This window comes from Dromiciops gliroides, chromosome 1 (assembly GCF_019393635.1).
Source record: "Dromiciops gliroides isolate mDroGli1 chromosome 1, mDroGli1.pri, whole genome shotgun sequence".
NCBI lineage: Eukaryota > Metazoa > Chordata > Mammalia > Microbiotheria > Microbiotheriidae > Dromiciops > Dromiciops gliroides.
Genome location: NC_057861.1, coordinates 234,857,719 through 234,872,180, shown reverse-complemented (window position 1 = coordinate 234,872,180; position 14,462 = coordinate 234,857,719). Strand labels below are relative to the sequence as shown.

Sequence of the window (14,462 nt, the reverse complement as noted above, 5' to 3'; positions counted from 1 at the left end):
TTAGGGAAAGGGGGGCAGGAAGACTACAAAGAATAATTTTCTAGAACGGCTATCCAAATAACCTATTAGCTATTTATTCTATTTCAGAAAATTTCAGGTGTCCTCCACCCCTAACCCCTCAATCCCCTCCCCAGATGTATTTGGGAGAATTTTCCTAAAATAAGATGTCTCCTTGATCTTGTAGAATCACTACTGGGGTCAATGTCTTCTTCCAGAGTGACTGCCTCTTGGGGCTTCTGGGTCAGGAGACTATTTATAATCTGTAGAGAGTGTCTAGCTGGAAAATTGGATCTCCATCTTGTGCCTATATGAAAATATTTCCTTAATGTTAAATGCTAAATGATCAATTTTCTTGGCTAGATTTGGTCCTTGCTTCATCATTACCCAGAACAGGAAAGGAATTCGAAAGGGTGAATTAACAGATTTTAATTCCCTATTTGTTTTAAGGTAGGAAAAATATTAGCTGTTTCACTTTCTAGTCTCTCTACCTCTTCCTTACCTGACTCTTCATTCAGGCTGGCTGTTCAAGAGATAACACTACCTAAGTGGGGCAGACGTCCTACTATGCTAGGGAAGGACTCTGCTAGATAACACTATAAAAGCTGATGAAATGACCCATTTCTCCCTTCTATGAGGCTGGCTGAAGATACTGAAGGTAGCCCACTCTTTCTATGAAAAAGTGGGATTGGGTGTATATGCCCTCAGAGGCACTGAATAGGGAAAAATTCATTTCAGTTTGGGGCTCTCAATGTTGGAAGCTAGACCAAGAAAAGCCTCAACAAACAAATATCAATACTTATGAAGACATACTTATTAGCCCTGAAGGGGTAGGAATGGACAAGGAGGTTTCTGACCCTGTCTAAAGGCAACTCTTTAGTGGGATGAGTGGGAGCTGCTCTACTCAATCTATTTTGCACCCTCAGAGCTCATCCTGTATAAGCATCGTCCATCATTGCCATCTTTTGATTTGATAATACCTTGTTATAAACACTCAGGTAGCCGGAGGTTCTCTTAGATCAAGGCTTCTTAAACTTTTCCCACTCAAGAACCCTTTTCACCCAAGAAATGTTTATGTGACCCTAGGTATATAGGTATATAAAATAGCTAGACATAACCTTTTACTGTTGTCAAAAGTTTCTCAACCCCCACACTCAGTTACATGACCCCATCATGACCCAGTTTTGGAAGCTTTGTCCTAGACTATCATACACATATGTCAAGAATTAAAAAATAAAAGTGGTAGAGAGGGACACCGTCAAAATAGTATCAATTGTGTTTTAGTTAAAGAATTATAAATCAACCCCAAACAATTTTGGGTCTACTTTTCTTCAGTCCTCTTGAAAAAAAATTTAGATCCAGAATTATCAATTTGTGAAATGTCTCATACTATGCAATAAGTTTAATGAGCCTTCAGTTAACCCAATGGGGCTAATCCCTTTCAAAGGAGGAAAATACTGGGTTCTTCAAAAAAGTCCATCTACCACTTCTGTGAGGACACTTCACCAAGCCTGTTCCCTTTTATCCACATGGCACCGTGACTTAATAGCTGACACGCAGGACCAGTATTATGACTTTAATATGTCATAAGCACACTCCAGTAAGCAGTCTGTTAACAATCTCCTCTTGTTAAGTTGCTGATTCATCTGATTTAGTAAGTCTATTAAAGCAGAAGCGTTTAATCTCCTGCACAGAATTAAAATGAAATCAGGCTCGGGGGTGGCTAGGTGGCGCAGTGGATAAAGCACTGGCCCTGGATTCAGGAGTACCTGAGTTCAAATCCGGCCTCAGACATTTGACACTTACTAGCTGTGTGACCCTGGGCAAGTCACTTAACCCCCATTGCCCTGAAAAAAAAAACAACAACCAAACAAACAAACAAAATGAAATAAGGCTCACAAATAATAAGAAGCAGTGTAGTCCTAATGGAAACCCATGTGGTAAACTCTACTGTTTACAATCATTGCAAGAAATATCTACATAAATACAATGCACCCGCCTATTTGCTTCCCCTCATCAATATTAGGAAGCATCTAAGTAATTTGCAATTATACTATGTTATGCAGTCATCAACAGATAATATTCCTATACCAAAGTTGCCAACAAAAGAACGATTATAGCAAAGGGAAAGGAAACCACAATTAAACTAATGAGAACATCTGACATTGATACATAACTTAAATATATTATTATATTTATTACTCAATAGATTATTGGATATGAAAAAGCCAGATACCAAAGGCACTGTTCTTTTATTTCCTTAATCTCCTTTTTATATTGTGAACTGGGTATCTTCTTGCTTAAGCATGGCCCTAATATTTTCTGTTCTGGATATCATTATAACTATTAAGTGGGTTGATTTTTTGGGGGGCGGTGGGGGGTGAGGAGTTGTTTTGGTTTTGGTGAGGCAATTGGGGTTAAGTGACTTGCCCAGGGTCACACAGCTAATAAGTGTCAAGTGTCTGAGACTAGATTTGAACTCAGGTCCTCCTCACCCCAGGGCCAGTGCTCTATCCACTACGCCACCTAGCTTCCCCTTAAGTATTTTTTAATGTATAAATATGTATTTTAAAATTTCAGCAGTACATGTTAAGGAACATCCAAAACCTAGTATTAATAGTTCTTTCCCTATTTATACTCACAAATATTATATTAGTTCAGTGATATAAACAAAATCTGGGTCAAACTTGCCAGGATTCCAACCATGCTACCATATTTGTAAATAAACCCTCAAACACAAACCTGCCTTCATAGTTTTTGCATTTTTCTTTACCAATACTATTTATGGAGGCATGTCGATCTGTGCTTACTTTATACAAGAATTTGGAATCTTTTAGGTTTCGCAACAGCGCAGCTTGGTAAAATGGATCCCAAAATTTACTCTCCTAAGTCTTATGACAAAGTTGATGCTATTTTGAAAACTAAAGTTTCCTCAAACCATTAACAGAAATTTAAGCTACAATTGCAGTTCAGATACAGACATATGCTATTAAAGTTATATCAGGAATTTCTCTCCAGAAGAGGTGGTTAGTCATCAATTCATCCTATCGATTTTCCTTCAAGAAAAAATAATCCAGGGGCAGCTGGGTGGGCGCAGTGGATAAAGCACCGGCCCTGATTCAGGAAGACCTGAGTTCAGGTCTGGCCTCAGACACTTGACACTTACTAGCTGTGTGACTCTGGGCAAGTCACTTAACCCTCATTGCCCTGCAAGAAAAAAGAAAAAAAGAAAAAAAGAATCCTGGGAAGGTTATGATTAACATTAAGCACAGAAGGATCCTTATCAAGTAGGTTCTTTCCTTTAATTTCTGTTGTTTTATTATCTTTGTTCCTTCCTGACCAAAGGGATGGCTGGATCCAGTACCTCCCCAATACAGGTATTAAAATCATATCAGCACCCCATTTCTATTTCATTATTATTTGCAATCCAAACAGTACTGAATAAAATTTTCTCATAAAAAGAAACAAAATTTAGTGTTTTTTAAAAAAAGAAAATTACATAAAAAATCCATCCTAATCCTCATGTATGTAAGCTAACTCTCTCTGTGCTATCAAACTGTTTTAGACTGGCCGTGCATAAGAATGGGTCCACGGAAATTTTGTAATGCACAAAATCAATGACCAAATTTCAAAATCTAAATCGCTGTATTAATAACTCAATCATCTCCTACCTTTTTTCACTTTAGAAAATATTAGAATTCACTGAAACTGTCAACTTTTATTTGCTCTGACACATGTAGAATCAAAGGTTGAGATACATAACTTTCACTTTACAATGAACAAAACCAATATTCTTCAGACCACCCTAACACAAGTGTACTTATCCAGAGTGCAGTCATACACCTTTTTGGAAAACCTGTACAAACACCTTCAATACTTCTGGAAAACGTCTGAAACTTCAATTGCTTTGGGAAGTTCCTTCAGGCTTTGAACAATGTCTCATATAGAACAATTTAGCAAACTTTCCCTGGGTTGATTTTCCAATGATTCCTCCAAAGGAGGAATTTCTATATTCCTATCCCCATCCATACTTACAGAAGTGAAAAAGAGGCCACTGCCTTTACATTTTTCTCTCTCCTATTACTAAAGCCCAATGGTGCTCTGCCCCTTTCATTTTTTATGATCTTGTGGGATCAACAAATGGAAGCCCTAGGGCTTGGACTGATATTGTAGCCTGGATTATTAACTCTACACTGAGCTGCTACCATTAGTGCTTTTTTGGAGGAGCGTCATGTTAATTTCATGACCTACATACTAAAATTTTCTAATTTACGTTGAAAATCTCTGACAAAATATTAAGAGATCCCGTTTTCCAGAGGTAAGGCCCAGTGGGCAAGTTGTTCCTTGAGCTTGGCAAGACAACAATCCTTTGCGATCACCCTTTGGATGATTTACCCTCTGGCAAAAATCATATAATTCACTAGGTGTTCCCTGAGCTGGCCTGGTACTGGACAAACCCATTAAAGTCCTGCAATGAATCAAATTTGTCACAACCTTGCTGTCACCCCTCATTGTCAGGGTTACAACTTACTGCTCAGTCACTAGTATAAGTATTGACACCTCCCCACACTGGCTTAAGCCTCCTCACTATGGACGGGCCCCTGGTACATGTGTACTTGCTTGCAAGCCACTTTCCTCACTTAGAAAATTAAACTTCTCTTTGATTCCTGACTCACCTGTCTCTAGTCTGCTCTGTTTGGCTCTGGCCATTCACAGGTTAGAGGCCTGTTCTAGTCCGCTGACAGCTCTTTAATCACTGCTCTATTTGTCATCTATGTTTACTACTGTTTTTCTTCTTTCTCCTGAAGTCATCCCCTTTTCTCCTAACAAAAAGGCACTCCAACTTTAAAAAACGCTTGGCCACAGGAAAATCAGAACTCTAGAAGTATTCTCCAACCAGAAATCCACATTGCTTGCTTAATGATTCTTGCTCTTAGATGAAGCAGCTTAAATTATCCTCATACCCATTCTGCACTGATAAATGAGTTCATCCAGTTCTAGAACAAGAAACAGAAACACAGTCGAATACTTCATAATCTAATGATAGGACTTACTGATACTATACAAATCATGCCTAGATCACATTTTAATTTTTTCCATTTGAATCCCTAGTTTTCTTCAAAGCCCAGCTCAGGTGGCTACCTTTTTCTTACACAAGACCTTTCCTGTTCCTTCCCCCACCCCACCCCCAAAAATCTATTAGCACCTTCTTCTGTATCTTAAAATTATTTTATATACTTTGTAACTATCTGTGAACATGTTGTATCTTCCCAGAAGGTAAACTCCCTATGATCAGAGATGGTTTCATTTTTTTCTTTCTATTTCACCACCTATAACAAATCTTTGTATATTTTTTGGCACTCAGACCCATAAGGAACTCATCATCTGAAATCCTGAATCAAAGCTTCATACATCATAGATCTAGGGATGAAATGCAGCTCAGAGGCCATTTAGGAAACTGGGGCCCAAAGAAGAAATTTGCCCAAGTAGGAAATATCATGGTCAAAGATTTGAACCCAATTCCTCTGATTTCACAGCCAGGTCTATTTCCACTGTACCTGGGTGACAAAGGCTGTCGACTCAGTAATTGAGAGTTTAAGGAAGTTGCATTGGGACCATAAGAGATTAAATGGCTTGATCACAACAAGAAGTGAGAAGCAGAACTCAAGACACTGGGGCACCTAGGTGGTGCAGTGGATAGAGCACCGGCCCTGGAGTCAGGAGTAACTGAGTTCAAATCCAGCCTCAGACACTTAACACTTACTAGCTGTGTGACCCTGGGCAAGTCACTTAACCCCAATTGCCTCACTAAAATAATAAAAAAAAAAAGAACTCAAGACACTGGCAACTAGGCAGAAGAGTAGATAATCAAGAAGACTTTAGTTTAAATCTAGCCTGAGGGGGTGGCTAGGTGGTGCAGTGGATAAAGCACCTGCCCTGGATTCAGGGGGACCTGAATTCAAATCCAGCCTCAGATACTTGACACTAACTAGCTGTGTGACCCTGGGCAAGTCACTTAACTCCCACTGCCCCACCAACCCCCCCCCCCCACAAAAAAACAACCCCAACAACAACAAAAAACAAATAAATCTACCCTCAGACACTAACTACCTGTGTGACTATGACCTTTGATAAGTCACTTAACCTGCCTGCCTCAATTTCTTCATCTGTAAAATGAGGATTATAATAACACCTGCCTCTTGTGGCTGCAATAAGAAAATAAAAACAGTTGTAATGTTTTGCAAAAACTTAAAGCTGTATATAAAAAGCTAGATATTATTTCTAAATCCAAGTACTCAGAGAAGTTCAATGGAAAGGGCACTGGTTGTGGGGTCAAAGGACTTGGGTTCAAATCCTGTCTCTTAGCAATTTCTAAATAGTTCATTCTGGTTTCTGAGAAGAAAACCAGTTCTGCCACAATTGTAAGCTAGGTCTCAGGAGAAACAGAAGTTAAGGATAGTACTGTTTTATACTCAGGAGGGAAAAGGAAAGGAAATTTTTTTTGAATATTCTATAGGTTAAGCAGACTCTAGGCAACTCTGGAATAATACCACCAATCATGAGTAAGCTAGATTTGACAAGCATTTATTAAACAATTAAGTTTTATAAAAGGCACTATTACGTTTTACACTGGGGACATAAGGACAAAAATCAAATAGTTCTGTTCTCAAGAAAGAAAAGGGTTGAAAGAATTCCTTTCGTGTCAGGAGTCAGGCATTGTGTTGGGAATGCAAAAACAAAAAATAAAAAATTTCCTGCCTCTGAAGTATTTATATTCTATTGGGGGGATAACCCTGGTACATGTGTATATGTAGACACTTATATATTTGTATATACAAGATATATGTAAAATCAGTATTAAGGTAGCTTTGGAAAAGGGGCTCAGTTTCCTAAAACTGTAAAATAAAGGGTGTGTACCAAATGCTTTCTAAGGTCTTGTCCAACTCTAAATCTATGATCCCATGACTTACCCAAGCTCACAAAGACAGTTAAGGATCTAAAGTAGGATCTGAAATTAGGTTCTTTTTGACTTAAGTCAAACATTCTTTCCATTATATCTCGTAGCTTCTCAGCTTTATGTCCTCTACAAACTTAATAAACATTTGTGTGTGCATGTGTACACACACACCTCTTTATGCAAGTCACTGATAAAAACATTAAATACAGAGAAAAACAACACTGTTTGGCTACTCCACTACAGAGATTCTTCAAGTATGACAATGAACCATCAATGACGACCTATCCATCTTTGCAGTCCAGTCATTCACAGGCCTGAAGTCACCTAAATACTTTATTATCTGGCTTTTAAGTCTTTATCTTATTCACTAAGACAGTATAAGAAACACTGTCAAATACACTACTAAAACCTGGATAAATTACACTTAAACATTCCCCTAATTTACCAGGATAGTTACCTGTCTAAAAAGGAAATGAAGCTAGAATGGCATGCCCTGTCCTTGCTGAAACTCTTTGTAAAGACTACTCTCTTTTTCAGGCATTCACTAACCATCTTTTTAATAATATATTTCTAGAATTTTGCCAGGAGTCAAAGTCAAACTCAGTGGCCTATAATTTGCAGCCTCCATCTCATTTTTGAAAATCAGGGCATTTGCTCTTTTCCATTCCTGCAGCCTCTCTTCTATTCTCCAAGATATTTTTTAAAATGGGTTTTATTGATTTTTATACATCATGGTGTAGGGATGTAATAACTCTTTCCCTTCCACTGAACCCTTCCTTGTAACAACCAAAAACAAATGACAGGGTCACACCATGGCTGACAGTGTATAACACTGTGACAAGATGCTCTCTTCTCTTTACTTCTCTTAGTTTTCAACTCCCCATTAACCATTTTTGTTTTGTCCTTTCTAGTCCACGCACCATTCTCCTCAGCAGAGAAAACAAAAGCAAATTAAATGTTGGGTAGTCCTGATTCCTCTGTCATCATTACCATCATTCAATCTCTTCTCAACAGTGATATTGCCATAGGATACAACAGACTACCTAAACAGAAGGAGCAAGTAAATGAATTTGGGAATTAGATCAAAGTTTGGTGTTGATATAGTAGTGATGGCAGACTTCAATTACTAGGACATCTTCTGGTTGTCTCTCTTGCTGTCCAAAAGGAAAAAAAAAGTTAATAAATTATTGGCTTGCTTTACTGATAGTTTCACCAATTAAAATGTAGAAGCCGCAAAGTACTGCTTTTCTGAACCTGAATCTAACCAACAAAGAGTTTGCAGAAACAGAAATGATGGCAACTTTGTGTGTAGTATGCCTGCATCTCAGATTTTCTCATAAATAAATAGAAAACCTATCATACTTTATATGAACCACAGAGTTTGAGAAACCAAATTTTGGAGTTCAGAAAACGAATGCCATGACCTAAAATTCTAGACAAAGTCAGCTAGAAGGGACCAGAATTTCTCAAAAATGAAATGCTAAAGACACAAAGAGAAATGATTTGAATGAGGAGGAAAAAGAATCGTCTAAAAGAAACCAGTGTGGATTCACAGGAAATTTACCAACCAATTTACCTTTTAAAAACCTGTAAAGATAGGAGCAAGGATGGATAATTGATAATATAAAACTAAAGTACAGAATGAGTTATATCTGGCAACATATCCTAAGGTCTATACAAAGGGTTTTTGAAAAAGTTGTGTTGAAAAAATGAGGAGGATCAAATAAGGGAAAGGACCACTGGTTAGGGTGGATAGGATGATGTCACAGAATCACAGAATTTGAGAGCTGGAAGAGACATCTAGTCCACTAGATAATGGAAAATAATTCCTATTATTAGCTACCTGACAAATGGTCATTCCTCCTCTATTTGAAGACCTCTAAAGAGGGTCTTAGAAAAACCACAAATAACTAGGGGGACTGATTTTAATTAGTAATTTGGAAAAAAGAATGCATGGAAACACACCAATGTAACATCAAATATTTTTCAAAGAAAACATCAGTATGTAAGGAAATTAATATAGTGACAGAACAAAGGACCAGTTTTTTCTTCAGAGCTCCTATTTCAGCACCACCTTACATAGCTGACCATGGAGTTAAATATACGTTAATTACTTAATCATACCTTGTATAACTGGTCTAAATGACTGTCATCCATAAGCCTTAGAAGAATAAAACAGCTAAATAAGCAGTGGGGTGATAGGGGAAATTGCCCTAGGTTAGGCAGGTATAAGACTTGGGTTTGAGATCCAGCTCCACAATTTACTAACTATGTGACAGTGAACAAATCGCTTAACCCACACCTAGGTTTCCTCACTTGTGAAATATACCTGCCAATCTTCTTGGCAGGGGGGTTTCCACACTGGGAGTTCTCTACCGAGATGAAACCACAGGTGCCAGAACAAAATAAATAAATAAAAATATTTTTTACATATACCTGCGCCAAGTCCCTCCAGGGTCGTAAGGGTGGGTGTGTGGGTGTGTGTGTAGGTGTATAAAAGCATTTCTCTAAATGTGAGATTACAGTCAGCTAAGGGATAGTCGATGTTAAACCACTGTCAAGATGGAGCTTGCAAAACCAATCTAGGCTGAATCATCGAGGTTTTTTCCAAACGGTTCCCTCTCCACATCCAGTCTCTCTCCAAGAGGAGAGCCACTATACAACTTTTCCTAGGGCATTGTGTTAAGATTCTCTCCTTTTTGTCCATTTCACATTTTAATTTGTGTCATTACTTACTCGTGTCCAGGCCCTATTCCTACCGAAAGCTCCCTGAACTCAAGGATTACGTCGTTTTCCATCCATCCCCTAGTGCCTAGCGCAGTGCCTCAGAACACATCGGATGCTTAATTAATATTTTTTGAATCGGAATTCAGGCTTGATCTTAGCCAAATGACCGAGGATCAAAAGCAAGAAGGAAGGAAAACGAACCGGCGAGCTATTACAGCAGGCGAGGTGGGGCCCGGACTTCTGGGGTTCCCAGATTCAAGACATTTGAAGTGACCGCTCCTCCCCGCCCCCCCTCCCCCCCCGCCCTTAACTGTCTTCCCTCCTCAGGGACCGACCACCCGCTCGCTCCCCGCGCCATCGCTTTCCCGCGTCCACCTCAGAGGGGAAGGGGGTCAGCGCGGGGGGGGGCCGAGCGTGGCGAAAGTCGCGAGGGACACGCGTGCTGTGGGAATGTGGTCGTGACTGGGAAGACAGAGCCGCGCGCGCGGAAGAGCCAGGTAGCCTGCCCCTCCCCCCAAGATCCCGTAGAGAACGCTGCGGCGAACACACGTCCCCTGCCCTGGGTTCCGCCCCGGGGGTGAACCAGTGTACTACGGAGAAGGTAGAGGAGAGGAAGGGAAGAAAATGGCTCCAGTCAGGTCGGCTTTCAGCCACCCCTCCGCTTCCTGGATCTCACCGTAAACCGGGTCCGCGCTTCGGGCAAACTGAAGAGAGGAGGCGACGGAGACATCTTCTCGCTTGCGCGTGCCCGTTAACGCGCCGAGGCGCTCCCTGATGACGCACTGTCTGAGGCATACAGCTCGTTCCTTTGCGCGGCTAGACCGGCCCCTAGGCGGACTGTAGGACACATGCGCAGTCGGCGGAGGGGGGCGGGGCTTTGGTGACTGCAGATGATTCTGCCCAGGCCGCTAATGGGAAGATGTGATTTTGCTTACGGTGGTGGCAGGAGGACTCTGCTCTCCTTGGAACACCTGGTGGTTGCTTGGGGCTTGACCGTTTTGTAGCGAGCCGGGCTCAAAGGGCCTGGACAGTCCGGGGAAGGTGTCTCCTTCTCGCGTTGGTTCCTCGATGATTCCTCTGGCCCGAGGCCCGCCTCCTTCCCCGCCAGAGCTCCAAACCCCTGCAGTGCAGTGCCCTGCTCTGACGCCGGCCCGGCTTGGAGAGAATGTCCGCGAATTGCCTCTCTACCTCGCCCACTCCCCGCTTCCTGAAGGAGTGACCCGGCTGCTCCCTGCGGACCCTCCCCTTCTCTCCGCTGCCCCTTTCTCTATTGGGCCGCGTGTCGTGGTGAATTATTGCTTAGTGTCCTTCCCTGAGTCCTCCCGGGAGCATGGAAGTGACCCTGGGCTCCCGAAGGTTGTCACTAAAGCACAAACCCTGGCAGGCGCTAACAAGATGAGAAAACTTTTATTAGAGGCCAGCTGGGTCCTTCATTAAAGGACCAGCCTACCTATGTTCTGAAAGGCTTATCAGAAGAAGGTTGACCACCAAGAAATGGAGTTTTGGGTCATATCAACTAATTATCCACTAATCCATAGCTTGGTTGCAACCTGCCTGGGTGGAGTTACCAGCATTGATGAGATCATAGATCTTTTGAGCTATTGCAGTACTATTTGGCACGTGGGGTGGTAAATTGTACTTAAGTTTTTTTAATTGCATCTTTACTGTTGCTTCAGGAGATCAAGAGGGAGCGGTTTGAGTCAACAGGAAAAAGGATAGGGAAGTATTTTGCTTGCAGTTATCCAAGTCTGTGGCGACCAAATGAATGGTTCCATTTCAGTGATGAAAAACAAAAACATATTGATGTGTTATTTTTCTATCTCAGTTACTTCCCAGTAAGCAAGTCCCCTTCTACTTTACCCCCATAGTGCCTTTCCTTTAGATAGTTAAGCAAAGAGAGCCAAGCCATCTAATGTAGCATCAGGACTGAAAGCACATTTAATTTCCATTCTGGCAAATGAATTATTGGAAGGATTTACAAAAGTGGTTGTAAAATGCCATGAGCAGATATGAAGATAAGGATTGAGAATTGAGGAGGGAGTGGATTCTTTCAATGTTTTTTCTGCATTCTAATCAAGTCTTTAAATTCTGTTTGTCATAATCTGTTCGTGGATTATATCTCTTCCCAAACTATTGTTTTTCTATCAATCTTTGAAACAGCTAATTTTTCCTTTAAGAATTTGCTGAACTGCTTTTTTTTCTTCCAAAGCATTTTATCCCTCTTCAAGCCTCCCATGACTCCCCTTCCCCCACTCTCAACTGAGAACCATGCCTCCTATTTTACAGGGGAAAAAAATTGAAGCCGTTTGCTGTCTTGAAGGAATTCTTCCTCAATTCCTATATCTTAGGTGCCATCTGGTATGCTTTCCTCCTTCACCACTGTCCCATATAAAGAAGTGGCCTTACTCCTTAACAAAGCCAACCCTCACATGTTCAAGGGATCCCATTCTATTGTGGGTTTTTTTTTTTTTATTGTGGGGCAATGAGGATTAAGTGACTTGCCCAGGGTCACACAGCTATTGTCAAGTGTTTCAGGCCAAATTTGAAGTCAGGTCCTCCTGAATCCAGGGTGGTGCTTTATCAACTGCTAACTAGCTGCCCTCCATTCCATTGTTTTCAACAGATTGCCCTCTCTGTCATCCCCTTTCACATATTTTCAATCTCTCCCTCTTTTCTGACTCATTTCCTTCTGCCTACAAACATGCCAATGTCTCCCCTATTCCCCCCCCAAAAAACTCCTCATGTTAATTACCATCCTATATCTCTTCTGCCCTTTGTGGCTAAACTCTTAGAAAAGGCCTCTTTAATAGGTGCTTCTCCTTTCTCTCCTCTTTCTTTTTAACACCTGGTTTCTGACCTTATTACACTGAAATTGCCCTCTCTGAGGTTACTAATGATCTCTTTATTTGCCAAATCCAGTGGCCTTTTCTTGATCTTCATTCTCCTTGACCTCTCTGCAACCTTTGACACAGTTGATCACTCTCTCCTCATTGATACTCTCTTCTCTCTTTTTTTTTTGAAAGAGTCTACTCACAAGGAATGTGAACAATTTCTTTTTTTTTTTTGGCAAGAAACATTTTATTTTTTTCCAGTTACATGTAAGGGTAGTTTTCAACATTCATTTTCATAAGATTTAGAGTTCCAAATTTTTCTTCCTCCATCTCTTTCCTCCCCCCTCCATAAGACAGCAACCAGGTTATATATGTACAACAAGTGCTCTTTTTTGGGGAGTAGATAGTAAGCTTCATCATTAGTCCCTTGGGATTGTCTTGGATCATTGTATTACTGAGAGTAGTTAAGTCATTCACAATTATGCACAATATCTTTCCAGTTCTGCTCACTTCACTATATATCAGTTCATATGAGTCTTTCCAGGTATTTCTGGGATCATCCTGTTTGTCATTTCCTATAGCACAATACCATTCTACCACAATCATATACCACAGTTTCTTCAGTCATTCCTCAATTGATGGACATTCCCTTGATTCTCAATTCTTAGCCACTGCAAAGAGTTGCTATAAATATTTTTTGTACAATTTTCCCCCTTTTCTCTTTTTCATGATTACTATTGTTAACTGTTTCCCTCCATCCTATTCCCTTCCCCATGATATTTACTCTATTATCCATCTTCTTTCATCCTATCCCTCTTCAAAAGGGATTTGCTTCTGTCTGTCCCCTCCCCCAATCTGCCCTTCCTTCTTTTGCCCCTCTCTCTTTATCCCCTTCCCCTCCTATTTTCTTGCAAGGTTAGAGAGATTATTCCACCCAATTGAGTGTGTATGTTATTCCCTCTTTGAGCCAATTCTAATGAGATTGAGGTCTTTGAGCCAATTCTGATGAGTGTTAGGCTCATTTACTGTCCAGATTAAATAGATTACTCCACCCAGTTGGGTGTGTGTGTTAGTTCCTCATTGAGCTAACTCTGATGAGTTTAATGTCTTTGAGCCTTTTCTGATGAGTGTAAAATTCATTTACTGCCCTGCTCCTCCCCCATCTCTTCCCCCACTCCATAAGCCTTTTCCTGTTTCTTTCATGTAAGATTTCACCTCTGCCCTTCCCCCTCCCCTAGTGCATTCCCCTCACCTCTCAATTTAACCCTAATCATATCATCATGGGGAAGCTAGGTAACACAATGGACAAAGCATCCACCCTGGACCCAGGGGGAACCTGGACCCAGGGGGAACCCGGCCAAAACCCAGCCTCAGACACAAGACAGTCACCCATTACACGAACCAAGGTATGTCCCCCCCCAACTCCAATTTTTTATGTTTCTCTAGGGTCTTGTATTTGAAAGTCAAATTTGCCATTCAGTTCAGGTCTTTTCATCACAAATAACTGAAAGTCCTCCTTTTCATTGAAGTTCCATTTTTTCCTCTAAAAAAGAATATGAAAGTTTTGCTGGATCTGTGATTCTTGGTTGTAATCCCAATTTCTTTGCCCTCTGGAATATCATATTCCATGCCCTCCAGTCCTTTAATGTAGAAGCTGCTAGATCTAGTGCTTTCCTGACTGGGGCTCCACAGTACTTGAATTCTTTCTTTTTGGCAGCTTCTAATATTTTCTCCTTGACCTTGAGAACTCTGAAATTTGGCTGTAATATTCCTAGAAGTTTTCCTTTTGGGATCTCTTTCAGGAGGTGATCAGTGTGATGTAGAAGGCAAGAAGGGGTCAAGAGAAAAACCCAAACTCCAAGCTCTAATTCAGATATGAGCTCTAAAAGGGATTCACCAGTTAATGGATAACTTATAAGTCAGGATGCTAGGTTCTCTTACCCACAGTA

The 14,462-nt window shown here is 40.8% G+C and overlaps 1 protein-coding gene across 2 annotated transcripts in view; it reads right to left on the bottom strand.

The window, feature by feature from the left end:
* Nucleotides 1–10,842, bottom strand: part of THOC1 (THO complex 1) — a 68,398-nt gene extending 57,556 nt beyond the window's left edge. Inside the window, exon 1 of one of the 2 annotated variants that reach the window (XM_043978449.1) lies at nt 10,359–10,842. In XM_043978449.1, the coding sequence (XP_043834384.1) occupies nt 10,359–10,412 (54 nt within the window). In that variant the 5' untranslated portion in view covers nt 10,413–10,842. The remainder of the gene's footprint in view (nt 1–10,358) is intronic. The other variant, XM_043978450.1, reaches the window with a different exon arrangement.
* Between the last annotated feature and the right edge of the window lie 3,620 nt (nt 10,843–14,462).